Source organism: Tasmannia lanceolata, unplaced genomic scaffold (assembly GCF_043159265.1).
Source record: "Tasmannia lanceolata isolate RefF3 unplaced genomic scaffold, GAP_Taslan_0.1 ptg000007l, whole genome shotgun sequence".
In the NCBI taxonomy this organism is placed as follows: Eukaryota; Viridiplantae; Streptophyta; class Magnoliopsida; order Canellales; family Winteraceae; genus Tasmannia; species Tasmannia lanceolata.
Genome location: NW_027518684.1, coordinates 19,664,920 through 19,692,821, shown reverse-complemented (window position 1 = coordinate 19,692,821; position 27,902 = coordinate 19,664,920). Strand labels below are relative to the sequence as shown.

Below are 27,902 nucleotides of genomic sequence, written 5' to 3'. Positions count from 1 at the left end.
ACGCTAAAGCCTTGGATAAAGAAAAATTAAAATATGATGTTATTATTTATATTTGCCTGGCTTGAGAGAGAGAGAGAGAGAGAGAGAGAGAGAGAGGCCAAGGCTTCTTCCATGCAATCTAGCAGTTAGGATGCAATGGTCACAATAGACATTGGCTTCACTGCTCGCGTTTTATGGGAGAGTTTTAGAAGAAAATATGAGAGAGAGTGATAATTTTTGGAATTCTTGGATGATTTTCATTGATCATAGCAATTGCTTATATAGAGTACATAAAGATAAACATAAAATGGAATCTAGATAACCATGGAAAGAGATAACTCTAATCTAATTCACTTGCCTAATCTAACCCAACTACTCTATCTAACCCATTCAAATCAAATCTTCTGATCTAATTTTATTCTCTAATATATCTACTTGCCCTATCAACAAACTTGCTTAATCTACAACACAGACGATCCAACGGTGAACCTCAACCCAATCTAACTTCTCACATATTCTAACATGCCCCCTCAAACGTATGTGAATTGAAAAATCGACATACGTTTGATTACAATGAAAAATTCCCAACAAAATTAAACATCTAATGCACGCCGTCAAATCTTCTAATATATTGCACGCTGATGAAGATTCCCTGATGATGGTGGCTGATGATATGGCTAAAAGTCCGCTGATGTGATTTCCAAAGATGATGCCGCTACAAAGCGGTGGAAACTGATGTTGATTAAAGAGGGCACCGCTCTGATGATGTGCCGCGAAGAGCCGCAATGGGCTGAATCGAACTCAAGCCTCAATAGGCAAGTTATCATGGGTCGGTTTCTGAATACTGAACCTCATAAAAATAGGTCACTATGGACCAAAGGAAGCCTCAATGGGCAAAAGAGAGCCTCGATGGGCAAGACAACACTTTTAGGCACGTATTTCAATGAAGCACCTCAACCGAAAGGATTTAATATTTCAGGCATGCACCTCGAGAGAGGTACCTCAACTGAAATAGGACATTAATGAGAAGGAAGGGGGAAATTTTGAGAAAAAAAAAGAGTTAAAGCAACCAACAACAATTAGTGGCTTGGATGATGAGGGTAAACATCTGTAACCTTATGAAAATCACAACTAATAATACGGCAATGCGTACCCTTATTCGAGGGTGTCATTATCTACTACGCAGGGATTTTACTTAAGACAAGATGAAGATCAAAGAAGAGGGGATGTTCTAATAAAGATAAGGGATTGAAAGGCAAGAGACTAGGTGGTTTAGATAAGATTAAAAAAAAAGGCATTGGGAAAAGTAGTCAAACACAAACCTTTCTCCCTTTATTTTTTTTCCTCCTTCTTTCTATTTCTCTCTCTTCACGGATGGACAATAGTGCATATCATTAGAGGCAATAAATGTAAAGATTCCCATTTTTTATCTCTTTTGAAATTGCAAACCATGGCATGCCTTAACAAACACATCCCGAAAAGTAGAAACTACAAGAAGGAAAAGAACATTGTTTGTTCCCTTACCAAATGAAAAGATCTACTTAATGGCTGCCAAGAAAACCAAAGGTGAAGGTGAAATAAACAAGAGGGGGGTGAATTGATTTTAACACTAAATTAGGCCTTTTGCAAATTTAATTAGTAACCCTAATTTGAATTTTCTTCTCTAGATTAGATTTTTGGTTAGATCAAGTAAGATTAGAAACAAATGAAATACCAAACCAAATGACAAGAATGAAAGTGCAAGAAGAGGAAAGAACACACCGATATATAGTGGTTCGGGCAAAGCCCTACTCCACTCTTCTTAAGATCGTCCTTAAGGTTTTCCACTATGCGAGACCTCCACGATGCCCGGCTCCGAGGCGATTACACTTCAAAGGGATATTAAATAAGGATGCCCTTACAACTTTACACCGGCTCTCCTTCTTCGCCGAGTTCTAAGAAATTGCTCTCTAGGGTATTACAATAGGATGCCCTAGCCACCTTTACAAGAATAGAAGAGAAATAGCTTGGCTTCTTCTTGAAAGCTTGATGCTCTTTGTAGTCCCTTGATTGCTCTTCAATAGTGGTTGCAAGTGAAAGCTCTAAATCCCAACTTAGTAGATTTGCAAGTGCAAGGCAAGTTTGAGGAGAAAAACAAAATCCAAAGCTCAAATGGGTTGCAAGTTTTCTTGAATGCTTAAGGAAGTTTTTCAATTGTTCAAGAGAGAGGAAAATAATCCTCTTGATGTTGTATATATAGCATTTGACAAAATATGACCGTTTGGGGGTGTTTGTAAGCCCAATGGTTTCCACATTGGCATTCCCATCTTATTTTGATGATTCCAATACACAAGTGATTTATGATCACTAATGTGTTTGATTGTCTAAGTTGTAGATCACATTGGTGCTAAGACAACATTGCTTGGATTGAGGCCAAAAAGATCTCATTGGACCACATCATGGAGGCCAAAGACATCAAAATCCAAGACAAATGAAGACTTGAAGAATCCATTGAAGATCAAGTTATATTATATTGTATTTAGATCAAATCCTAGTTTAGAATTTTGAAAGGCATAATTAAGGAAATAAACACACACCCTAAATTTATATGTGATTGTCTTTGTGGTGTTCCAACACCTTGGAACCCTCATAGCAATCCCAACTTGGTGTTAAGTTGGAAGCCCAAAAACATGAAGTGAAAATCTGCTCTTCATAGGCTTCTCGGAACTCCGAGAGAAATTCTCGGAACTCCGAAAAATGGTCCAGTAGACTTTTTTCATCTTCTGTTTGTATTCCCGGAACTCCGAGATTTGTTCTCGGAACTCCGAGATTTGTTCTCGGAACTCCGAGAAATATTCTCGGAACTCCGAGAACACTACAACGGTCGGATTTTTAGCCGTTGCGATTTTTCCTGGAATTACAACAATGCCATTGAACGGTCATATTTGGTTTTTCCTATATATATGGGCATTCTAAACTTCCAAACAATCAATCATAACACTCTAAAAACCTACTTGAACATCCATAGAGTGAATCAAACTTGTTTATGCCTCTCATCATCTAAAGATTAGGATTTGGATCATAGGCTCAATTTGTACATCTTCTACATTTTGTAAACCCTTGTGAGAGATTTTTTTTGTTCTTTCTTTCTTTTCAAGAACTTGTATTGGGCGAGTCTTCGGAGAAGCGTAGCCCACTCTCCGTGGTGAAGATCGCCACCAAGGTTAAAGGCGGTTGGAATTGTGTAATCGGCATTGATCTTCGCCGAGGTTAAGAAGATCACTTAGTGAAGCCATCAACGGGTCTTTGTTGGTGGAGTGGAGTAGGCCTCGCGTTTTGAGAACCGAATCACTTTAAATCTCGGGTGCACTCTCTCTTGAACTCTAGCTCTTTATTTTGCATTGCACCTCTAGATTTAACTTGTGTGCTTGAATTTCATTTTGATCTCTTAATTTCCAATTTAGGTTTGAGTTTTCAAAAGATTAAAACTTGTTAGAAACCTAATTAATTTTCACTCCTCATAGTTGCCGTACTCGGGACCACCCTTGGAATTTCAGTGTTGATATCAAAAACTAAAATTTAATTTAAATCCCAACGGCTATTTTTTGGTCTGTCGCGAGGTTCTCGGAGCTCCAAGAAATATTCTCGGAGTTCCGAGAGAACGATCAGAAGATGGAATTTTTCTACTGGATCATTTCTCGGAGTTCCGAGAAAATGGCCAGAAGCTACTGGACAAAGAAAAATCTCGAAGTTCCGAGAAGCCTAAAAATCAGCAGATTTTGTGTTTTTATTGCTTGTTTGATTTTTTGGCTTTTGGAACTCAACTCCTATGATAATTTTGGAATGTTTATGAGGGTCCCAACATGTTGGTCCACCACATAACCATTCACTAATCTATTTTAAGTTCTTATGTGTGTTTGAAAAACTCTTTTTAAAACACTTTGCCTTGACTTGGAAATCTAAAGAGAAAGGATGTACAATGATACCTATGTAACCTTCAACTTCTCTTTAGTCTTGATCTTCAATTGATTTCCATCTTTTGTATGCTTGCTTGAGAGATGATGTGAGCTCCACTTAGCTCCTTTGACTCTTGTGTTGGTACGTCTTCAAGCATGACCATGTAGTGTGTTGGTTTCTTCAATTGATCAATCCTATCTTAAACACAACACTTCAAGGCAAATTGATTTGTATTCAATAACACAATCAATTATGTTTAGAATCATCAAAACAAGATAGGAGAGTAGACCATTGGGCTTACAGAAGGCCTATGAGGTTACAACATTGGCCGCTCATCGGCACTAGATCGTGGAGAACACGACGGAGATCTGGCTCGGGATTCCTTGTAAATGGAGATTCAAGAGTTCCTAATCAGCTTGCTAAAATTGAAAATCTGTCTAAAAGGAATAACACAAGGCGGCAAGCTGGAAGGGGCTGCTTGTAAAAGATTATGGATGATTAGGGCAAGAAAACTAATAGAATGAGGAAACTAGTAGAAGACGTTGGAGCAAACTTGGGAAAGATGGTGGCCGGGTGGACGACTGATCTAGCCGTCCGGCGGAAAGGGAAGCTTCTAGGATTGTGGTCAAGGCCGTGTCCAAGAAGGATCGATACCATGATAAGCTTTGGAATTCTTGGATGATTTCCATTGATTATAGTAATTGCTTATATAGAGTACATACAGATAAACATAGAATGGAATCTAGATAACCAGAGAGAGAGATTGATTGGCTTCAAGGCAAATGGTTGCTGACTTTATAGTGCAAGAAGATCCTTGACACAAAAGTAATAGCATAGTCCAAGTTACGCACTCCATTTTTTCGTGCTTCTCTCGACATGTCTTACACTGTAACCTAGTAACCAAAAAAATGGATGGTAGTCCTCTAGCTATAAGGTCAATAATCAACCCCAATAGCACACTTTGGAACTATATTACTTGTTTCATCGGTTAGCTTCGTTTGGATTCGAATTCCAGGTTTACCGTTTGCAACTCTTATAAGAACTCAGTTCGTAAAGGCTAGACTGATTCACTTCTATTTCCTTGTTTGGTATCCTCTTCCATCACGACCATTCAAACTCGAGAGCTGAAAATATAGAAGTTGGTGAGTGTAAAGTGAGCAAAATCTGGGTATTGCAAATCAACCCGAACCCAACTCAATTTTATTTTAAAAGCTCAACCTGAATTGTCAAAAATCGACCCGAGTTGCACTCCCAAGTAATATTGGGCATTGTGCATGTGAAACAAACAATTATTCCAAAAGCTTACAAACAATTACTCCAAAAGCTTAAGCCGTCTGAGTTAGCGTTATTTAATCATTTTCACTACTCCCCCTCACGTGTGGCCCTTCTTGTTTTGTTGGCCATACACATGGATTTTTAAAATCAAGAAGTTGTCTGGTTTTGAACCCAGGACCTGCCGTGAGGCAATTGCTTTGATACTTTGTGAAAAAACCAATTGTTCCAAATTGAAAACTGCTAGAGTTGGCATTATTTAATCATTTATACTTCAATAAGGTGCCTATTGGGTTCATAATTATCTAATTGTGATGTATTATCTTGAGTAGTATTACAAATAGGTTTATACATTCCAGTTTGCTAAACATTGAGCAAACCATGTAACATGGGTTCCAACAGTTTAGTGTTTTGAATCACAAAAGTTACATGAAAATCACAAAATGCGTGAATAAGGGTACCATACAAATAACTTTGGATTTCGGTATTAGGGTTTCAAGGTATCAATTCCCCAATTCAGGGATTGGTTGACACCTGAATCATCTCATTGACAGATTGAGACAAGAAGCATGTGTCCACGACCACAAAAAACAAGCAAAAAATGTTATTTTATATGAATTTTTACCTTCTTCGCAAATTTCATCACATTCGTAAATTGTAATTAGTGTCCAAATATGTCCTAATTGGTCATTAGTAGTCGCCTTAGATGTAGACATAGATAGATACATATATAATAGGTCATTTAAAGGGCGGTGAATGTCATGGGTAATGCAAGAATTGGTATTTTTATACAATAAATATAGTAAAAAGCTCAAGAAGAACTAACATTTTGTATATAATAAATATAGAAAAAATCAGAATCTCAATGATGGGAAGTTCGGGGTTATATAGAGGTAAAAGCCCCTAAACATTTAAGTTTTTCAACCAAAATACTCTCTCTCTCTCTCTCTCTCTCTCTCTCTCGCAGTTTACCAAGCATTGTACTTTTTCTTGGTGTATTTTGATATGGCTATAATTTTTTTTTTTGTTGGTAAGCTGGGATCATCAAACCTGTGATCTGTGTTAATTTTAAAGTGTATTTTTGGTTGCTTTATTTTATTTTTATTTTGAGAGATGTAGTGAGGGCAAATATGTACTTTTGTGTCCATGAGCATGTTGGTCTTTTTGCCTAACTTGCACATGTGTGAGCCACACATGTTTGCTCCATCTTTTCCCACTACCTACCTATTTCAAGTTCAAACCCTTACTTGGAACTCGAAACCCACTACTTCCCTAAGCATTTAAGACACCACTTTCCCATACCCACTGCCACTTACCTAAGCTATTTTCTTTGTACTTTCCTTGACTAAGCCTATTCTAATTAACTCATTTTTTGTTAGAGATTCTCCACCACCTAGACCTCCATTGAAGCTTCATTGAAGCTCTCTTGTGTGCAAGCTTTCCTCTTGAAGCTTTCTTTTTTTAATTGTTGTTTATCTTGTAGTGTTGTTCTTTCTATCATATATTGAAGCACATATCTTTTGGGCATTGTTCTTTTTCTACTTGGTTGTTCATCTTGGGCTAGTGTAAACTTTAGTTTCACCATTTGAGAAGAGGATTTTCCGGTGTTGTGAAATCCGTCTTTCTCTATAACCTGAAGGTTGAGAAACAATGGCTCAATCATTGAGCTACGAGCCCAACCCCTTGATATGGTCATACTTTTACCAAATAAATGATATATCAGGGAGAAAATTATTACAAGTCAATGTCGGGTGATTTTAGTAATTAACAATAATTGTGGGGGATTTTAATTAGCTAGGGGTGCAATTTGGGTTGGTCGGGTTTGGAATCAACCCGAACCCAATCCGATTTTATGGTAAAAGCTCAACCCGAATTCCCAAAAATCGACGTGAGTTGCACTCCTAATTTTAATTGAAATAATTCAATCAAGGGTGTTTTTTGTAATTTTACCTTATTTAAAACCTTAATATGCAAAAAAAGGCATCCACGCACGGGGGGGGGGGAGAGAGAGAGAGAGAGAGAGAGAGAGAGAGAGAGAGAGAGAGATTTCCCTATTCTATTATTGGATTTAAAATTCCTTAGAGCACTTTCCTATTCTTAGATTTAAAAATCCTTTAAAAATCATTATAAATAGTAATGGAGAAATCATTCTCCGCTCCACATGGCAAGCAAGGATTGGTTGAGAGAGACTTGGTACATTTTTTCCATTGAATCTTAAAATTCCTTTATAAAAGTCACACTACTGAATATTCTGATTCTAATGTATAAATAGATTCATAGTTTTCTCTTGCAAATTATATAATATTTTATTATAATAATTCTTAAATCCATTCAAGAGAAAAAAAATTAACACTAAAGAAAGAAAGTGTCAACATACATGTTGTAGTCTCCTCAAAGAGAAAATAATTTATTAAATTTATTAAAGTGTCTACATACATGTTAATTTTGAGTCCAATAATCCGTTTGCCACTCACAATCGGTTGTCATAATCTTAAATGTACAGGGCCTTAACAATTAATTAAGAAAGTGCCTAGATACATGTCGGTGATATCAATGACAAAGATTTAAATGCTTACATAATTAGCACGATCGAAAATTAAACAAAATCTCAAATGATGAAAATCGCAGATTTGGAAGAATAATTTGTCAATTTTTTGTATATTATTTGTTAATCTCACCAAAAATTCAAAACAATAATTGAACTCGCATCCTAATCTAGCAAATATATGCACCTGAGCACCAGGTGCATGTATTTGGGTTACTGATATCTACACGAACATGTTTTTGCTAATCAGACGAACTCCCGTTGTTTTACACTTCTATGTTTGGCTGCTGAAAGCTTTTGGGAATTGCATTAGGGGAGTGATAAATCGACCCCCATATATCTTAAATCTACCCCTTTTAACGGGAAATGTTAGGACATGTGAGTTGTACACTCGTATGGTGTTTAACGGCAGATTAAAACTTTGTTCACACACCCTAACATTTTCCGTTAAAAGGGGTCGATTTAAGATATATGGGGTCCATTTATCACTGCCCTTGCACTGTCCTTTAACAGTTGGTTAAAATATGTGAAAAAAGGTGAGCTCGTCCCTTATCAAAACAGGATCGTGCATATATCAATCCCTTATATATAGTTTCAAGTAGGTTATGACAAGCTATATGATCTTGGCAAAAGGACATAAAGCGATATCTTTTGCATCTTGGAAATGTCCCAAAAGGTTATGATAATCTTTCTCTTTCACACGATGTTTGATAATGCCACCCATTGTGTCAAATTGCTGTGATTGCGTGCGATTGGTTCTGATAAAATAAGCAAATTAACTCGTGGGCCCCTAATACATTTAGGGTCTCTTTGGACAACCTTTAAAAATTAATAGCATTTACAGTTATATGCATACAATTTTATATGCAAATAATGCTTATAATAAGAACAATAAAATCATAAACAAAATCTGATGCAACACGTGGAGGCAAAGAGAAGCAAGCATAAGAACACAACACAAAACTTTGGGGGTGTCAATCTAATGGAAGCTAAAGCTTAATAAAAGCCTACACAACTAATCTAACAACGACACTATACAAAATAAATATAAAGTTGTTAATAAACAACTAAGACTCTGAATCTTGAAACTAAAAGGCTTCTTTCCGTCATGCCCGACCCAGTGTAAATATTGTTCGGTTCTGGGCAGTGGCGGAACCAGGATTTATACATAATGGGGGCAGGTTATACATAGTGGGGCAAGTTATACATAACGTTGGCCCCAATTGAGTTGGGCCTATTAAGGAGTTTGGACCAACTCAACAGGGGCAGCAGCTGCACACCCCCCTCCCATGCAAGATGTAGCTCTGCCTCTAGTTCTGGGTCTTCTACCCTCCCTAATTTTGTTTTCCAGCAGTGCCTGACCCAGTCCACGGGGCCCGCCCCCGGGAGATGTTGAAAATGTGTCTACACAAGGAGAAGGAGAGTTCACTTATATAACCCATAAACTTTCTCTCCCTTTCCGATGTAGGATCTTACACTTTCATTATGGGTTGGATTCACTTGTTTGGGTAGGCCGTGATTGTATCATCGTCCCGAGGTTGGAAAATACTTGTCTCGAGTCTAGGCTCTCATCGTCTGACCCGCCGTGGTATGCATGCTATCAAACCACATTGAAGTCAGTTGAAACCTCTATTTTCTCGTGGCTCGATTTGATGTGGTGTCACTGATCTTCAAAACTCGAACCATCATGATCTGCAAATTTGTATGTTATTTCTTTGAAAACACTTTACTGTGAAGAACACTTTGTGATAAGCAATCATCTTCGAGGAATTAGGATGAATGAGCCCAGCATGCTTGATCGGGTTATAGTGGAAGGTGGTTCCTTATATGTTGTAAGATGGGTGAAGGGTAGTCCCTCTCATCCTTGAGGTTTTCTCATTGGATAGATGAGATCATGGATCGAGTGGCTGGTACTTTTATCTCTTTTCATCACGTAAGACTATAAGTGAATAGTGAGGCTGTCTAGCCAGGGAGGGAGTTTCTAGGGTGGATTTGGAAAATTTTAATTTCCTTCCACGTTGACTAGTTATGTGTTTTATCTTTGGTTGCTTTGGTTGCTTTGTACGTGATCGTTTCGATCTCCAGTTGCTTCCTGGGTTATTAATATAATTATTTGCCATTCAAAAAAAGAAAAGAAAAGGCAATCATCTTTGGAAAAGTTTGTGTGATTGGAAAAGTTTGAGGAGACTGTTGTTAAAGTACAGACGATTAAATGACACCATCTCTAACGGCTTAAGCTTCTGGCGAAATTAGTTTTTCACATGGTATTAGAGCACATGTCCTAGGGTTCAAAAACTCCTTGATATTAAAAGTCCACATGGCCAACCCAAAGAGGGGCCACATGTGCCAACTGTAGACCAACTCTAAAAAGGGGGGGGGGGGGGGGGGGGGGGTTATAGTATAAAAGATTAGATAACCCCATCTGCCATCTCTAACAGCCGGCTAAAGCTTTTGGAGTAATTGGTTGTTTTACAAGGGCGGATCTAGGGGGGGCAATTGCCCCCCAAAAAATCTGGAATTTTCCAATTTAGTAGGTTATAAAGATATGCTATGTAATAATGGAAGTGTACTTTTGACAAGTGTAAAAGATAAGTAAAAAATAGGGGACGGATATATGCTTTTTTACTTGGGATAAATAGTGTAAAAGGTTGTAAAAGATAAATTTATGTACGTCAAAAATATGCTTTTTACTCCGGACAACCCCGTTTAGTGTAAAAGATAAGCCAAAAATACACTTGTCAGGGCTATTCCAAGTAAAAAAAAGGGGCCGGATATATCACTACCCTTTTTGTAAAGTTGCCCCAAAAAATCAGGATTTTTTCTGTTCAGTTATTTTTTTCATATAAAGTTCCTATATTGTAGGCATTTTGAGTGACTCTCATTGGCAACCTAAATCTCTCCCTCTCTGTGCGTGTGGCTAAAAAGCACTATGCTAACTCACCTTAGCTAAGCAATTATGAGATTTTATATGTTAGTGCACATAAATGTTTTTCTCAAAAACTACTGCGGGCCCACTTGATAGGATGATCCAAAGTGTTCATTTGTTGGGCCACAGCATAAATATGTTGTTCCTTGTAAATCATCTCCACAGGATGATCCTAACCCTCCTATCTATCATGAGATTGCCCGTTAGATTGAGGGCTTAGTATCATCCCATAGAGATCATTTAAGTTGTGTAGAACATGAGATGTATACAGTGGGTCCCACCCATTAGCACACAAGGTGTAATTATTGGGCCCCCACTACATCAAAATATGAGGTGTAAAATGTGGGCTCCACCTTCTGGATGGGTTAGAGGGAGATGGTTTTCCCACCTATCAAAACTTGCAATCCAAACTGGTGGGCCCCAACATGCAATAACAACCATTTTCTGCCCCCCTAAAAGTATATTCCTGGATCCGCCCCTGTTCACAATTGCAAATCCAACCAGGTTGCATCTACCATGCATGGTCAGAACAACATCCCAAGAACATCACAACATTCAATAACCTCATAATTTTTTCAAGGGATTTGCTTGTGTCCATTGCAAAAGGCATTTCGCAGATAGTCTGTTGCATGTCAGACCAGCCACCTCGTGGATGAAGACAAAAGTTGCTAAAAAGTGAGCCAATCAATATTATTACATTCCAATTTCTTCTCGATACCTTTCAAGGAAAATCACGAATTGGATCCAAAATTGACGGACCATCTGCGAAATGCCTTTTTGTGATGGGTGCAAGCAAACCCTTTTTTTCAATAGAAAACTAAATTAAACAGTCTTGTTTCCATTTTAGAACCATGCATGTTGGTAAGAGATTGGATGTTGTTGCAAGGCCTATATTTTAATTTGTCAATCATCTATTTTGAATAGCATATTGTCACAACTTTCGTCATCAACGATCAAATTGCAAGTCTTCCCATAAGCTGTGCATTTTTAATTCCGCCTCGATTGGAATGGGATTTCTATTAATTTTTAGGACAATGATAAATTAGCACCCTCTGTAGGATAAGTTGCACTCCCTTAAAAAGGAGGATATGTGGCATATTTTAACACCCTCTGTAAATTCACGTTAGAGGGGTGCGAATTATCCTGCAGAGGAGGGTGCGAATGTATCATCACCCAATTTTTATTTTAATATATTCTCATTGTGTTAGGAAGAATTGGAATAGGGATGGGAATATGATCTCTATTCCGATTCCCAATTCCCGCAATCCAAACGCAGTCATAAGGATTGGTCTTACCTTAATAGAAGCCAAGACTAGACTCATCCCAACCATATTCCCATTTGGCGCCAAAAAAAAGGAAAAAGAAAAAAGAAAAAAGGGAGATGATAAATTCGCATCCCTGTAGGATGATTCGCGCCTCTCTAATCTGGAATTGACGTAAAAAAGCATCATACTTTTACGATTTTTGACAATAATTCGACATTAAAGTGGTGTGAATCATCCTAATGGTGGTGAGAGTTGTCCTTCACCAGAGAAAAAAATAAAAAGAAGAAAAACATTCGCCTTTTATAAACCCCCACACGCTCTTTTCGCTTTCTCAAATTCCAATCAAATCCCTCACAAAAACCACACCAGAGAGGCAGAAAAAGAAAGAAAAAACCCCCAGATCTTCTTACAGAGCAGATTGTTTTCTCTGTCAGTATAAAACTTCTCTTACTACATTCTGTATGATCTCAAATACAGCCTTAGGGTTTTCATTTTTTGGGGATTTAATTTCATTTGATTGTCATTTGGTATTTATTTCAATCTAGGGTTTTGGTTTAGTTGCTTTCTGATATTGCATTCTTTTTGTATTTTCTTAGGCCCTGTTTGATTGAAAGAATTTGGTGGAAAAGTTTGGAAAGGAAAAATATCTCTAAAATTTCCAAATTTTTTACACAAGACTCGAACAAACCCTATTCAATTTTAAATTAGAGGGACCTTCAATTTGTGATGATATCCTCCACATTATTACCATCTAAATTGCAGAAAGAAAAATTTTCTCAAGAAAAAAAATTCGAGAAAATATGTTTTCTTGCAATCCAAACAGACCCTTAGAAAACTATTTTAGTTTTCATGTTCTAATATGGGTCAATGTGAAACAACTACTTGCTCCAAAAGCTTAAGCTGTTATTTAATCATTTATACTTTAACACTCCCCCTCATGTGTAGCCCTTCTTTTTTGTGTTGGCCGCACACATGGCACACGTGGCCCCCATTTTGGGTTTTTAACATCAATGAGTTGTTGGGTTTTTAACCCATGACCTGCTATAAGGCGATAGCTCTGATACCATGTGAAACAACCACTCACTCCAAAATCTTAAGCTGTTAGAGTTGGCGTTATTTAATCATTTATACTTTAACATAATTTCATGATTGACGCAGGTTTGTGGTGAAGTAATTGAATTTGCAGAAGCTTGTGCAGAATGCAATGGCCAAAAAGAGGTTTTACGCAGTTTTTAAGGGTCGGGAGCCTGGAATTTATAACTCTTGGGAGGAATGCCATAAGCAGGTCGGTGGCATTTATTATGTCCCTGGGAATTATTTATCATTATAGCATATTGAGTGATTCCAATCGCTGAATTTCTTTTCTTGCTGTTAAATTAACCTTCAATCCTTCTGCTGTGCAATCCGAGACTTGGGGTTTCCTTAATAAACTTTTGGAAGTAAAATAGATAATATTTTTGGTTCAAATAATTGGAAAAGAAAATTTAGCACACTTGTAGAAGCGCTTACGAACATGATTGTAAAGTAACGCGTAAGCAAACATTCATTTGTTATATGTTCAGGTCTTTGGCTTGGAATTTTAAAAATGTGTCGGAGTTCCAACAAGTACTTATTCTGGAATAATCATCAACAAAAGAAATGAAATATCGATGTCCACCCATGTCACAGTTGGGGAAGGCCCCCCCACACATTAGTATGGAAAATATTTAAAAGAAAAGTACTCATTCTATTGTTGGGATAAAAAGAAGTTATGCAGTGTTTCTCCAGTTTGCACACACACTTCACATTACAAACTCAAGGGAGAAATAGACTCAAATAGCTCTGAAAACATACTTTATAGTATGTAAAAGAAAGATGACTAAGTCTGACATGCCATAACCTAATCTAATCTTCCCTACTACTCTACTAAGGGCATTCATCCTAGTAACTAGATCTTTAAAGCACAACAATTGGGGAGAAAGATTGCACAAACAATTCAATTGCTTGGTTAGCCTACCAACCGAAGGAAGATTTGTATTCAATCGAGGAACATGAAGCATATAAGAAAGAGTAAGGTGATTGCCAAGCTTGAGTTTCCTTTCCTAGCGATCGTGGACAAGGACCCATCTACTATAGTCACCTTATCTAGTCCATAAGAGAGTTGATATGAAGAAAAGATAATAAAAATTTGTTATATGATCTGATGCACTTGAATTGGTAATCCAATGAGAGAAGTGACTGGCATGATTTGCAGAGGCATGAGTACTTGATTGTGCAAACGAAGAGGAAGCATTCGAGGCAGTCCCTTCCAATTGAGATGATTCTCCATCTCTTCTCTGGCAGGGGTCAACATATTTGAAGTAGAAAAACCAGTTGGAATGGTAAAAGATGCACTGGTCATATGGGAAGATACAATAATAGTGCAGTGGTAGCAATATTCTCATTTGATCGTTTCCCTTTGTTGAACCTGGCCGACCTCTCGACCAACTCCTAACATGTTTCTTTCGTGTGTCTAGGCTTGCCACAAAGATCAGTTGATCACACACTAGCTGGCCCTTATCATACCAGTCTTGCCACCACGTCTAGTTGGCCCACTCTCCTATTTGAAGCCACCACATGTGGTCCTACATGGGCTGCATGACATTTTTCCGACTTTCTTCTCTCAGGACAAGGGCTCAATCTTGACTCAAAGGAAGAACCTGATGGCCGAAGATTTGCATTTTGGTAATCTCATACTCCTGATTCACCCCTACCAGGAACTCAAATAGTCGGATTCATTGTTCGGCATCCTTTGTGTCCTTTCACTTTATCACCTGCAAATAGTCTATCTCTTCCCATAGTACCGTGAGAAGAGTTTCTCCTTCTGACAAAGACTTCAGTTTCTTGTAGGAGTTGGTATACCCGGGCTTTATTCTGAAGATGGGAATAGGTCTTAAGCGCACCATCCAATATCTGTTGTGCTATCTCCATAAACTTATAATTTTGGCTCATGTGGGGCTGCATCGAACTCACAAACGATGAACTAACTAGAGGCTTGTTCTGCTTTCATTTAAAACATAAGGGATATCTTTTGGTGCCTTTCTCGACCAGTCATATATCCTAGTTTCCGATGTCCACTGAATGTGTTGCGCATATGTCTTGTATTCTGGCATTATGCAGGACCCTGATGGACTGATGTGCGCAACGCACACGTGTGTTGAGCTATGTGGTTAGGTCGCTGGGGGTGCCGGCCGGGGTTTCCGAGGTAGCGCCCCGGAAGGAAAATTTAATTTTCAGATTTCCTATTAAGGGTATTTCGGTAAATTTCTTCATGTAGTGGCATTGATATATAATTCACATGTTAGGCTTACGGTTTTGGAGTTTTCTCTTTTGTGTTTCTTGGCCAAGAAGAAGAGAGTTTGTAACCCTAGACTGAAATAGTAAAAAATTCCCCCCGTGGACGTAGGCACTGTCGAACCAGTAAATCTTGTGTTTCTTATGTGATTGTATTCTTGCATCATTTCTTGACGTTTTTGTTGCACATCGTGTTTGTTCCATAGTTGGGAAGGTATTTCTCGATTTTTCTACAAAATGTACATCTTTGCAAACTGGGCTCAAACTGGGAAGTTCATCCTATCCAATTTCATGATTACAATTTGGATATTCAGACTATTACCATGAGTGGTCATTGTAGACCTAGATCTAAAACCCTCAGTATTCTTACTAGAGGAATCGAAAGTTCCGATCATAAACATTCTCGGTTACCAACAATTCTTCTGTTTTTTTTTCTTGCAAATAGAACAAGTACATGGCAATCTCACCCCAAAACAAGTGAGGTGACAAACAATAAGGAAATATTTCTCCTTCAAAATTGCTACCTTTTCAAAATTCAAAATCTTTTTACATATGGTTCAAGATTTACAAAAATATGTATGGTATTAAATATTTATGGTTGAGTAGCATATACAAATCCAACAAATGATATCAACATCACGTGATCAAATCTGAATATTTTGGGGGTTTTTGGCAAAGATGCAATTGTAGGTTCTCAAAACATAGACCAAAAAAATAAATCAAAGGAAACCACAAAGCACTGATAAGAAATATCTTAATAGTCATCTTCCCTCGATGGTCCATATAACTGTTGACTCTATACAACCTTGTCGTTGCCCGAGAAACCTTAAAAATGATCAACAAAGGAGCAAAATACCTTGCCCTGATACAAAGTTGAAGTTTATGTTGATAGAAGATGGAAGGAAGAGAAGAATATGCGAAGAGAGAAGAGAAGAGTAGGGAGGAAGAGACAAGAAAGAAGTTGCGGAGTTTCGTAATGAGCAAAAACCCACTACTTCCACCTCTTGTTCATATCACTAAAATTGTCAATATGACAAGAGGGCCCTCCATGGGATGGGCCGCCCCGTCATAAAAAGCCCATGCATATCAACATATATAAATCTTCTCTCAATAAGGGTTGAAAATGTTGGCCTTAAATGTTTTTTCTGAGTTTTTTGGGACATGTATTTTAAACTTAGTTAAATAAAATTTTAAGTTCGTAGTAGAATCCCTTTATTACTATTATTTGTTAATTAGTTTACTTAAAACTAGAAAGGTATTCCTGTCATCTTGGAGAAGAGTTAAAATTAGTCATTTTGGAGTTAGAATCAGCCCCTCCCGTCTTTCTCTCTCTCACTCACTTTCTGCTTGTGTTCTCTTGTTTGATCTTCATTTCTAGTAAGAGTTCATATTCCTTGAGGATCTGTTTAGTATTTCATTGTAGGCGCTTCCCCAATTTGTAACTTGTACATTGGTGGGAGTGGGGTTCTCGAGGTCCCATGTCATTCATGGCTTTTTGTTCCCATTGGTGGGAGTGGATAGACTTCAGGCTGTACCATCCATTGAACTCTTCTGTATTTTATTTTCACTCAGTTGTTCTGGATTTGTCATCAGCGTTTTTTTTGCTGCATTAAAAAAATGATCAGTATAATCAAAATTTTCATCTTGGATTATTCAGGGAAGCAAGATTTTTGTGATTTTTCATGCTTATGTTGAAGATCGCAGTCTTTTTCCTCATGAGTTTTGGGTCTTTAAACTTTAACCACATTTCATCTCCCAGATCATAAATATTTGTTTTTGGTGGGTTTGGTGCAGATCTACAGATTTCCCGGTAGTAGTTATAAAGGATTTTCAAAGATTTTCGAAGCAGAGGCGTATCTAAAAAATAGTGAAAGAGTAAATGGCCTGAATGCTGACAGGTTAGTATGCAAAACAGATGATGGTGGAAGTTATTCAAAATCTCCACAGATGGGGGAACATGCTGATTATATATATTCAGTGGAACGAAGCCAGGATTTGGGCTGTGAAACACAGGTATATGCACTTCGTAATGGTGGTTGTTTCTATTTGTGCAATTCTTTCTCCCTCTCTCTCTATTATCATCTTTAGATCTTATTGATGTTCTCAATTTGCTTGAATCATTTGTTGCATTTTGATCGCTAACGATTGAAAGAAGGTTTTAAAATTTTCAATTCAGTTGTGGTAATACCCTAAGATTCGATTCTTTAGATCCCTTGTTGAGTGGATCACCTAACCCCATTACACATTAAGGAAATCAGAGAAAGAGGTAGCTTGTTTCAACCCGATAGGATAGGTGGTAGGCAGAGCATAACAGCGCGAAAGATGAGGTAGCAATTCAATGGACAGTGAGTTAGCCTTGGTTGCGCAGCAAGAAGAAGTGCTAGTACCTCTTTCGTGCATAGACCCAAAGGAGGAAATTCTTTAAATTTTTGTGAATCATACTCTGTCAACTAGTCAGGCTTTGGGTCTGGTATTTTAATTCCCAGCAGAGGTTTTGAGAAGCATGTTCAGAGTAGCAGAGAAGAGAGAGGTGAGTTTGAGAGACTTCTCGGATCCTTCGACTCTAGCGGGAGTAAAGAAAATGCTGCGCGAACTTGGTCGGTTAAAGACATATGTCAACTATAACAGGCCAGCAAAGGGTAATCTATCGGGTAGAAGCTGGGCTGGTGGTAAGAGAGGCGGTTCCGGGGGAGGAGTTCTTAGTTTGCCTAGTTCCTCATGAAGATTATATCGTGGAATGTTAATGGGCTTGGTGGCCTTGATAAAAAGGCTCAGGTGAAGGAGTTACAAACTGGAGTTAATTTGTATCCAGGAAACGAAATTGAGTTCTGTCAATAGGGTCACTATCAAGGATTTGGGAGGTCAAGCACATTGGGGCTTCATTTCACTAGATGCAGTAGGGGTTGCATGTGGTATTCTGGTTATCTGGGATCAATCTAAATGGACGATTCAAGATTCTTGGACCGGTAGGTTCTCTGTCTCAGTTGGCCTACTCAAAGTGGGGGTAAATGTTAGGGTTACATTTACCGGTGTTTATGGGCCAATAATCCGGGAAGATAAATGACTTTTTTGGGAGGAACTAGAAGTGGTCAGAGGGAAGTGGTCGTATCCATGGTGTATTGGAGGCGACTTTAATGAAATTAGATGCACTTCGGAAAGACTTGGGTGTAGGAGAATGAGTCAAACTATGTTGGCTTTCATAGACTTCATTGCAGAGTGTGAGTTGGTAGACTTTCCTTTGTATGGGGCACAATTTACCTGGGCCAGAAATAGCAGTAAAAGTCGGATTGATCGGTTTCTTATTTCCCCTCAGTGGTTTTCTCTTTTCCCTGATGTGTTTCAAAAGACGCCCGTGCACTCTGTGTCTGACCATTATCCCCTGCTTCTAGACCCTAGGTTGGAAACTTGGGGTCCTTGCCTGTTTAGATTTGAATTGGCTTGGCTGGAACATCCTAAAGTTGAAGAGGTGACGGGGAATTGGTGGCTTAACCACATTGCAAGTGGTCCTGCAGATGTGGTTATAGGGGAGAAAATGCGGTATGTTAAAAAATAGACTCAAAGAGTGGAACCGTGATAGAATTAAATCTGCTTCAGAAAGAAAGTCTTGGCTTCTTCAAAGAATCAGGAAGTTAAAACAGGCAGAAGACAACGACATTGCAGCTGTTTCGGAGAGAGAACTGATGTGAAAAGTAAAAGAGGAACATAAACGGCTTCTACTGCAGGAAGAAATCTCATGGCGTCAGAAATCAAGGATAAAATGGCTATAGGAGCGTGGGATAAAAATACTGCTTATTTCCATGGGATTGCAAGTGTGAGAAGGAGGGGAAGTAGAATCAAGACCATAGAGCATGCCAGAAGAGTCTATCATTATAGGGAAGATATAATAGGAGAAATCTTGAAGTTCTATAGTAATCTATACTCCACAGAGCGGATAGTGCGCCCTACTCGGGATTTTGATGTTCTTGCTGAGTCGAATAGACTAGCCCTGAAAAAACCTTTTGTGGAAGAAGAGGTTGAAAAAGGTGTTTTTTTCTCTTGGGCGTGATAGAGCCCCTGGCCCGGATGGTTTTTGCCTCGCTTTTTTTCCAAAGTTGTTGGGGTTATGTGAAGGAAGACATTATGAGATTCTTCTCGGAGTTCTATGAGGGCATGGAGTTAGATAGGGGATCATGTGCTACGTTTATTACTCTTGCCCCTAAAGTGCATGGTGCTTTGAAGATCTCTGACTTTCGCCCAATCAGTCTAGTTGGGTGTTTGTATAAATTGTTGGCGAAGGTTTTGGAGAAGCGTATTAATGCGGTACTTCCAAAATTATCTCAGCATCCCAATGTGCATTTGTTAGCCAAAGGCATATCCTAAATTTTTCTTTAATTGCGAATGAAGCTGTTGACTCCTTATCCAGATTAGGAGAGGGGGGAATAGTTTGCAAGTTGGACATGGAGAAAGCCTATGAGCGGGTGGAGTGCCAATGTTTAGACTATCTGCTAGAGAGGATGGGGTTTGTTCCTAGGTAGAAGGGGGGGATTAGATGTTGTATTTCTTCTTCCTGGTTCTTAGTTCTTATAAACGGTTCGCCCAAAGGACTTTTTAAATCATCTAGGGGATTACGTCAAGGTGACCCTCTTTCCCCCTTTCTGTTTGTCATTGTAGCTGAGACTTTGAGTCGCCTCATGGAAAAGGGAAGGTCGCAGGGTTTGATTGAAGGGTTTAAGGTCGGCCATAATGGAGTTGAGGTGTCCCATCTCCAGTTCGCTGATGATACACTGTTATTCTGCTTGCCCCGTTGCTGGAAGGTTATGAACCTGAAGGCTATTATGAGATGTTATGAACTTATAACAGGTCAGCGATCTAACTCCAGTAAATCTAGATTGTATGCAGTGAATGTGGATGAAAATGTAGCACTTGAGTTGGCTAGTATCTTCGGGTGCCCCTTGGGAAAAGTTTCCTATTATATATCTTGGTCGTCTTTTGGGTATGGGGAGACCAAGAAAATCGGCTTGGGACCCTATAGTGGATAGAATTGACAAGAGACTTGATACGTGGAAGCGAAATCTTGTGTCTAGAGGTGGCATAATCGCGTTAATCAAAGATATCTTGGCAAATATTCCGATTTATCAGTTGTCTTTGTTTAAATGCCCCATAAGTATAGTGAAGTGTATTGAACTTATCCCGAGAAGATTTTTGTAGGGAGGATCAGAAGGCAAAAAGGGTATTCCTCTGATGGCCTGGGAGGATGTTTGCAAACCCATGAAGGGTGGAGGTTTGGGTATCAGGAAAATTAAGGAAGTTAATTGTGCTCTCCTGGGAAAGTGGTTGTGGAGATTCGGGGAGTAGCGTTCCCAATTGTGGGCCAGGGTTATAGAAAGTAAGTATGGGGCTGGACTGGGTCATTGGAAGTCCAGGGATCTCTTTAGAAAATCGGGTGTTATAGTTTGGCAGGATATAATGCGCATGTGTCATAGGTTCAGTCAGGGAATTCGATTCATAGTCTGCTCGGGAGACATAATTAGCTTTTGGCACGCTAAGTGATGTTCTTCCTCTTCTTTCAAAGACATGTTCCCCTCCTTATTTTTAGTTGCATCTCATCAAGATGCCATGGTGCGGGATTGTTTTGATAGATGCGGGGATCGGGTTATTTGGAAACCAGCTTTTAGAAGGAATTTCTTTGATAGAGAGATTCCTTGGGTAATGAGGTTGTTTGAGCTTCTTGAAGGTTGTTATGTTCGTCGTTCTGGAGAAGACAAGAGGGTGTGGATTTGGGATTCTGCTAAGGTCTTTATTGTCAAATCTTTTTACAACTAATTGGTGTCGTACCTTGCTCCCCCTATTGAAGCAAAAGTATGGAAGATTCAGGCCCCTCCGAGAGTATGTTCATTCAGTTGGGCGGCAATCCGGAATCGGATTCAAACGGTGGACTTTCTCAGAAAGAGCAATATGTGGATAGTTGGCCATTGTGCTTTGTGCATAGCGGATGGGGAATTGGTGGACCATATTTTTATACAATGTTCAATAGCCAGGGAGATATGGAGTGGTATTCTTTCCACGTATGGCATTTCTCGGTCTTCCCTTCGAATCTTCCAGATGTGCTTGAAGGTTGGTCATTGGTGCCATGGAAGAAAAATGGTAAAGTGCTTTGGTCTTTGTGTTTCTTAGCTTCCTTATGGGTTATTTGAAAAGAAAGGAATGCCAGAGTTTTTGAAGGTGTAGCCAAATACTCTTATTATCTCTTCATCAAAGTCATAGCCATGAGTATAGCTTGACCGAAAAGCCTTCCCCTTTTCCGCTTTGTTTCGGCATTTGACCTCTGGGAAGGATGGAAAAGAAATATGCTTTAGTGTGGAAAATCATCCCCCTATCGTTCAAGTCTGGCAGCCCCTCCCCCCCTTCCCCCCTCGTAGGTTTTTGAAACTGAACTTTGATGGCTCAAATATAGGAAATCCAGGGCTAAGATGTATAGGAGGTGTTCTTAGAGATCATAGAGGGGAAGTTATTTGGTCATTCTAAGGGGCAATTGGAAGAGTACATGCTAATGAAGCTGAGGTTAGGGCTATTCATCAAGGTATTCTTCGATTGGACAAGGAGTCTCTTGATAAGGTGATTGTGGAAGGGGACTCTCTAAATACGATTCGGTGGCTCAGGGGCTCTTTGGTCCATCCGTGGAGGTTCACTCACTTTTTTGATGAAATCTTGGATAGAATAGAGGGATCCTCAATCTCTTTCAATCATGTAAGGAGATCGGCTAAAGTGTGGCAGATCGTCTAGCTAGGGAAGGAGTAAATAGGAAATCATTGATGTGGTTTGATTTCTTGCCTCCTTGAGCTGTTCCCGTAATTGTATTTTTGGTATTTTTTATTTTTTCCTTTTTCTTTTCTTGTATTTTCCTTGTTTCCTTTGGGTTGACAATCTCTGTCGCCTGTTCTTTTTTTAATATATTATAGCTACCATTAAAAAAAAAACAGCGTACTCAACTCAACTCAACTAAGCCTTTGTCCCAAACTAGTTGGGGTCGGCTAATGAATCCTTTAGAAAATTTTCTTGAAGAAGGTGAAAGGATCTACCTGGCTCAAATTGTCTAAGTCTAATCCTGACACTAGTTGGGTTCGTCTACATGGATCATTTTCTTCCATTCTCTCTTATCCAAGGTCTTGTTCTCTGTTATGTTCCTAGCCCTCAAGTCTTTCCTCATTGTTTCTACCTAAGTTGTTTTCGGTCTGCCCCTACCTCTTTTTACTCCGTCAACTTGGCACGAGTCACTTCTTCTCACCAGAGCACCCAAAGGCTTCAAAAAAAAAAAAAGAAAAAAAAAGAGCGTAACAGCGAGAAAATTAAGCAGTTAAACATTTTGTGTTTCTTATATAAACCTTCTTTTTTCTTTTCCTTTTTGCTGGTGTAGGATGGATTATAGACTTTGATATTGGATATATATTTGAAGATGCATGCAGATAAATATTAACATGCGCCATTCTGACATTATGTTGCTTTCAAAGATATTAATTTTTGTGGCATTTTTGCTGCTTGTTTCTTTGTTTCTATTAATTTGTAGAGCTTATTCTGGGAAAGTTGGAAACTATATCTTATGGTCAGGCTTTTGATTAATATGTATTGAGTTCTATAACAACCCTATAATATAATCTTTTCAATTTGGTCACATGTACCCTAATTTGTTGCCCATTTGTCACTTGAGTGAGTGGTGATCGTCTTTTTTTTCTCCTATGTATTTGTGGGGGATAAAGTACTAGTTGCCCCCACCCCCCTTATTTGCTGTGATGTATTTGTGGGGGATAAAGCACCAGTTGCCAAATTCGGGTAAGATATGGATATAGTAATATATATATATATATATACATATGAGAATAGAGTTCCTAAGGTGTCACCTCATATAGCTTATATGAGGTGGCGCTCACAAAACATAAGGGGCCCACATTTTTGGGGCGATCCAAACCACTCATTTGAAAGGCCCTTATATGGATATGGTGCCTACAAAAAATTAGATCCATAAGATCATCCTAACCCTTCCATTTATGGAGGTTAAAAATGGGCAGATTTATGGAGGTTTATACCCATCCATTTCAACCTCCACAAATGGAAGGGTTAGGATGATCCTATGAAGTTGATTTTTTGGGCACACCCTATCTATGTGAGGGCCTATCAAATGAATGCTTTGGATCATCCAAACAAAGTGGGCCCCTTATGTTTTTAAGCGCCACCTCATATAAGCTATATGAGGTGACACCTTAGGAACTCTATTCTCTCTCTCTCTCTCTCTCTCTCTCTATATATATATATATATATATATATTCATTATTTGATTAACTCTATCCAAAATTGGACATTTGCAATTCGATTTCTTGAATTGAAATGCTACTCTATATCGAAATTTTGCAGGCAAGTGTATGTTGGTGATAGACACGAAAAGAGGTTATTAGCACTACATCATAAAATCAGTAAAACCTGAAGTTTGTAGGGCTTGGATTTAAAATAGTCCATTTGCTACTGGGCATGTGCATCAGCTTTCCAATCAAATATGTTGCTCCACTCCCAAATATAGCTTGAAGTTGTTTTTCCCATAGTTGCCAGAGTGGAAAGCGAGTGCGAGAAGTTAAAGCGGAAAGCGAGGGGTTTAGAAAAGAGAAAATGCGGGAAGCGAAAAGTTTTAAAGAATATAAAGAGAAAATGTGTGGGAAGCGTCATTGAAAGTCAACATGAAGCATGCAATAAGCGTCATTGGAAGCATACAAGAAGTATACAGAAAGAGGATGATCGTGGTAGGTCAGGGACGAGGGGTTCATATAGGTAAGGTTTGCAAGTAGAACAGAAGACTTCGTGACTAATTATAATTACTTGTTTTAGGAATTTACAGTATCACATGTTTTATTCATGTTTATCTAATGTTAAGTTTTTGGAAAAAAGATCCACATAAGTTTTATTTGTAACTTAAGATGAGTTTGCAAGTTTTAAATGCAATCTTTCTTTTTAAATACGATCTTTCAGCATTATCAAAAGGAGAAAATATTTTTTAGGAAGAAATAATCAACTAAATAGGAAGCGTACTCTTAATTAAGAGGAAATGCTTAAGAAGTGTATGGGAAGAGTGTTTCCCCTAAATTCTTTGAAATAGGGAAAATCATCAAATATTACAAATTTTTTTATTAAAAACTAGTAAAAGCATGAAATTTTCTAATTATTTGATATGAAGAATGGTTGTTCGATTTATAGATTGGCATGCTTTCACATTTTCTTTTAGAAATTTATTTTTTAATTAATTTTCATGTTAAAAATAATATTTTTTTTAAACTCATAAAAATAGAATTGAAATGGAAATTAGAAATGAACATAAATAGCCTAACACATACCCCGGTTTTGTTATATACTATATTTAAGATGTTATAAATTTTTTTTATTGAAAAATAAAAAATAGGGAAATGATGTATTTGCCTCCTTTTCTTCCCCGGGTTACCCCCTTGTAGTGTAAAAAGAGTAGTCATAAGTACACTAGAGAGGGGTGGCCTGGGAAGAAAAGGGGGCGAATTTATCACTTACCTAAAAATATTTATATTTAAAAAAAAATTAACAAAATAAGGCACGACCAGATTTATCCATGCCATATTATATGTAAAATTTATGTTCTAGTTTTTCTCTTTTTGCAATTTTTATTATAAATTTTAATAAAATAACAAAAAAGTTAAAAGGTTTTTTTTCTTCTTTTGCCATTTATTGTATTTTGTGACATGCTAGTATTTATTACATGATTATATTTATTACACGTGAAATGCAATGTGTATGCATTCTTTATAAATTATTAAATAATTCACAATTATATGTAAATTGTAAGTTACGTGATATAATTGCTTACTAGTTATAGGTTTTATAGATTACTTAGGATTTATGACACTATTAATTACATGTGAGTGATAATCAATGGTAGTGTTGTTAATTAGTATGAGTGGCTTTTCCCTACATATCTTGGTTTATTTGAAGCATACATTTATGTGAATATAATCATTTTGTGCTTAGAATGCACCTTACTGTTCTAAACATGCGCGCCAACGCATGTCACTAGGTGTTCGATGTTGTTAAATCATTATGGATAATTTCCCTACTTATAGTGTGTATATGTGCTTATTCTAGCATGCACGACAACACATGTCACTAGGTGTTCGATGTTGTTAAATCCTTATCGACAATTTTCTTGCTTATTGCGTGAATGTGTGATTATTCTAGCATTTCTTGAAGTTTTTTTTTCTTAAAATTGCATCATTTGCGTGGACTTCCATAATTTATAGAATTTTCACCAACATCCATGACCTGTGTCAACATACTTCCATTTCCTTGACCAAAGTCAATTCTAAAACTGAAATTTGACACCTTTGATGGACATATTAGATGGGGGAGATGTCTTTCCATTATATACGGCATTCAACAAATGAGACAGCGAATGTGCTTGCCAATGAGGGGGTGGCAACGGTCCCCTTTGGTTATTTCTGATTTCTTTCCATTGGTATGGTGCTGCCAGGTGCCATTTATTTAATTGATCAATTTAATGTATGTACATGGGTATTTTTGTCTGTTGTCATGGGGTTATTTCTGTTATTTGTTATTTATAAGTTTCTGGGAAAGTACTATTTGCTAGAAGACTATAGAAGAAGTGTGTAGTGCTTTAGAAAATTCTGAATAAATGATGTCGATTATGATACCCAAATACAAATACGTTTCAAACATGGACACAAGAATGTGATACGACCTGCAACATGGAAACCTGTCTTTGTACCAACTGCCAAAGATAACCTCGGCGTGCACACACTACCACTCCGTTTCCAACTAGGCATCGAGATCTTAGGCTAGTCACCGTGACCCTGTCCAGACGATAGCATCCGATACACTCTGTATCAGTCATCTTCCTCGTCTTCTCATCCTTTACCTTCGACGCCTTAGCCAGGCCCCAGTGAATAGGATGTCTTTCACCCTTTGTGAAACTGCCCTTTCCGTCAAACCGTTGAGGTTGGGTAGAACTTGATTTTACCGCCATCTTAGATCACCCTCGATGCGAAGCTCCACCTCGAACTATAATTTCTCGAACAATCTTTCTGCCCTCAAATATCGCTCTAACCGCGATCCCAATACAACACCCATGATTGCTTTTCCCGGCCTCAACGATCGCTCCAACCACAACTTTGATACCACTTGTTATGAATTTGGGGCGCCAAATAGCCCTCTGTGGTGACTCGTTTGCAAACCAAACACAAAAGTGTGTTTTCGGATTTGAATAATATGCAATGTTCTCCAAACAGATTTGCAAGAATAAGATAAATAAAGCACAAGATAAAAACAAATAAAGCAAACTGATATACGTGGTCCACGACAGTGTGGCTACATCCACGGGAGAACACTTCAAAAGATTTCACTATGTGGAAATAAGAAAGATTACAAGAAGCACTTACTGGACTACAGAAGCACAAAACTCCCTCCAGATTCCACAGGACACAAACCCTTATATGTTCGATACCGTCTAGGATCCAAGAACCACAGCTAACTGTGCTTCTTCTTCCTCTTTCCAAGAGAGATCCGAAAAAAAACCACACCCTTCAAAACCCATGTAGTTGTTGAAGAGTTTTGTCTCCCCCCCTCTCCTCGTTCTTCACAAGAGCCGAAACACCCATAAAACGTCCTTTGTCCAAGATGTTTTTTTTTCACCTATTTTTCTCTCCAAGCCGTACGCATGCCAAGCTTCTTTTTCTTTTAGGATAACTTGTCCCCCAACAACCAAGAGTCACATTGTTGTTTTACTGAGTTGAAAGAAATTGTTCTTGTTCGCTTTCTCTATCATATGTGCTCTTCTACTTGCCATTTTGGGTATGGGCCTTTGTCTTTGTACGATCTTGGATGTGTTGTCTAGGGTGTCTTGCTACACATAGATAGTTTGGATCTCTCTACAAAAACTTAAATAGATCTATTTTAGAAGATAGAATTAATAACAAATTTAAAATAACATCTATAAGACACATACTCAAAAGCATAATTGCAATTTGCAAATACCCGACAGTAACGAGAAACAAACATGATGAGTAACTCAGTGAGAGTGAAATATGTTTCAAACGTAATATTTATGTTGACCAACACAAGCGTCCATGAAATATTCAATACGAGTATTGGTATTGGACGGTGTTTAACAATATTCTTGGTGCCTCCACAAATATATGGGTATCATTGGTTTTGGGGCACCAGGAGATTTATGGATGTGCACTGTTCTTTGCGTAGTTTTAAAACTCCTCCGCGTCATCGTGGACTCCCTCGAGTGACTCCCTTTTACTTTGGCTGCGTTTTGCCGTACAGAGTCAACAAAAGCTCCTTTGACTCTCCTGACTTATGACCACGTCAACCGAGTACTCTACCGCGTCGTGCCGAGTTGACTAGGATTTTCTTTGGCCGCGTTCCGCGCCGCATCCACGTTTTTAAACACGGTTTCTTTGCCTCCACAACTATCTGAGTATTATTGGTTTTGGGGCACCAAAGGAGATTTATGGATGTGCACTGTTCTTGTAGTTGGTAACATCCATGTTTGATATTTGAGTTGAAATATTCTCATGTATGGGATTGTGAAGCTGGCCTCAATATTTCTTGATTCCATGGAAACACAAACATGGATTGGTACTTGTATCCTTAGTTCATT

The 27,902-nt window shown here is 38.3% G+C and overlaps 1 protein-coding gene across 3 annotated transcripts in view; it reads left to right on the top strand.

The window, feature by feature from the left end:
- The first annotated feature begins 12,078 nt into the window (after positions 1-12,078).
- LOC143882225 (uncharacterized) overlaps positions 12,079-27,902 on the top strand; it is a 30,749-nt gene continuing 14,925 nt past the window's right edge. The window contains exons 1-3 of one of the 3 annotated variants that reach the window (XM_077385714.1): positions 12,079-12,352; positions 13,082-13,208; positions 17,030-17,248. In XM_077385714.1, the coding sequence (XP_077241829.1) occupies positions 13,128-13,208; positions 17,030-17,248 (300 nt within the window). In that variant the 5' untranslated portion in view covers positions 12,079-12,352; positions 13,082-13,127. Of the gene's footprint in view, positions 12,383-13,081; positions 13,209-17,029; positions 17,249-27,902 lie in introns of all 3 variants that reach the window. The other 2 variants (XM_077385713.1, XM_077385712.1) reach the window with 2 other exon arrangements.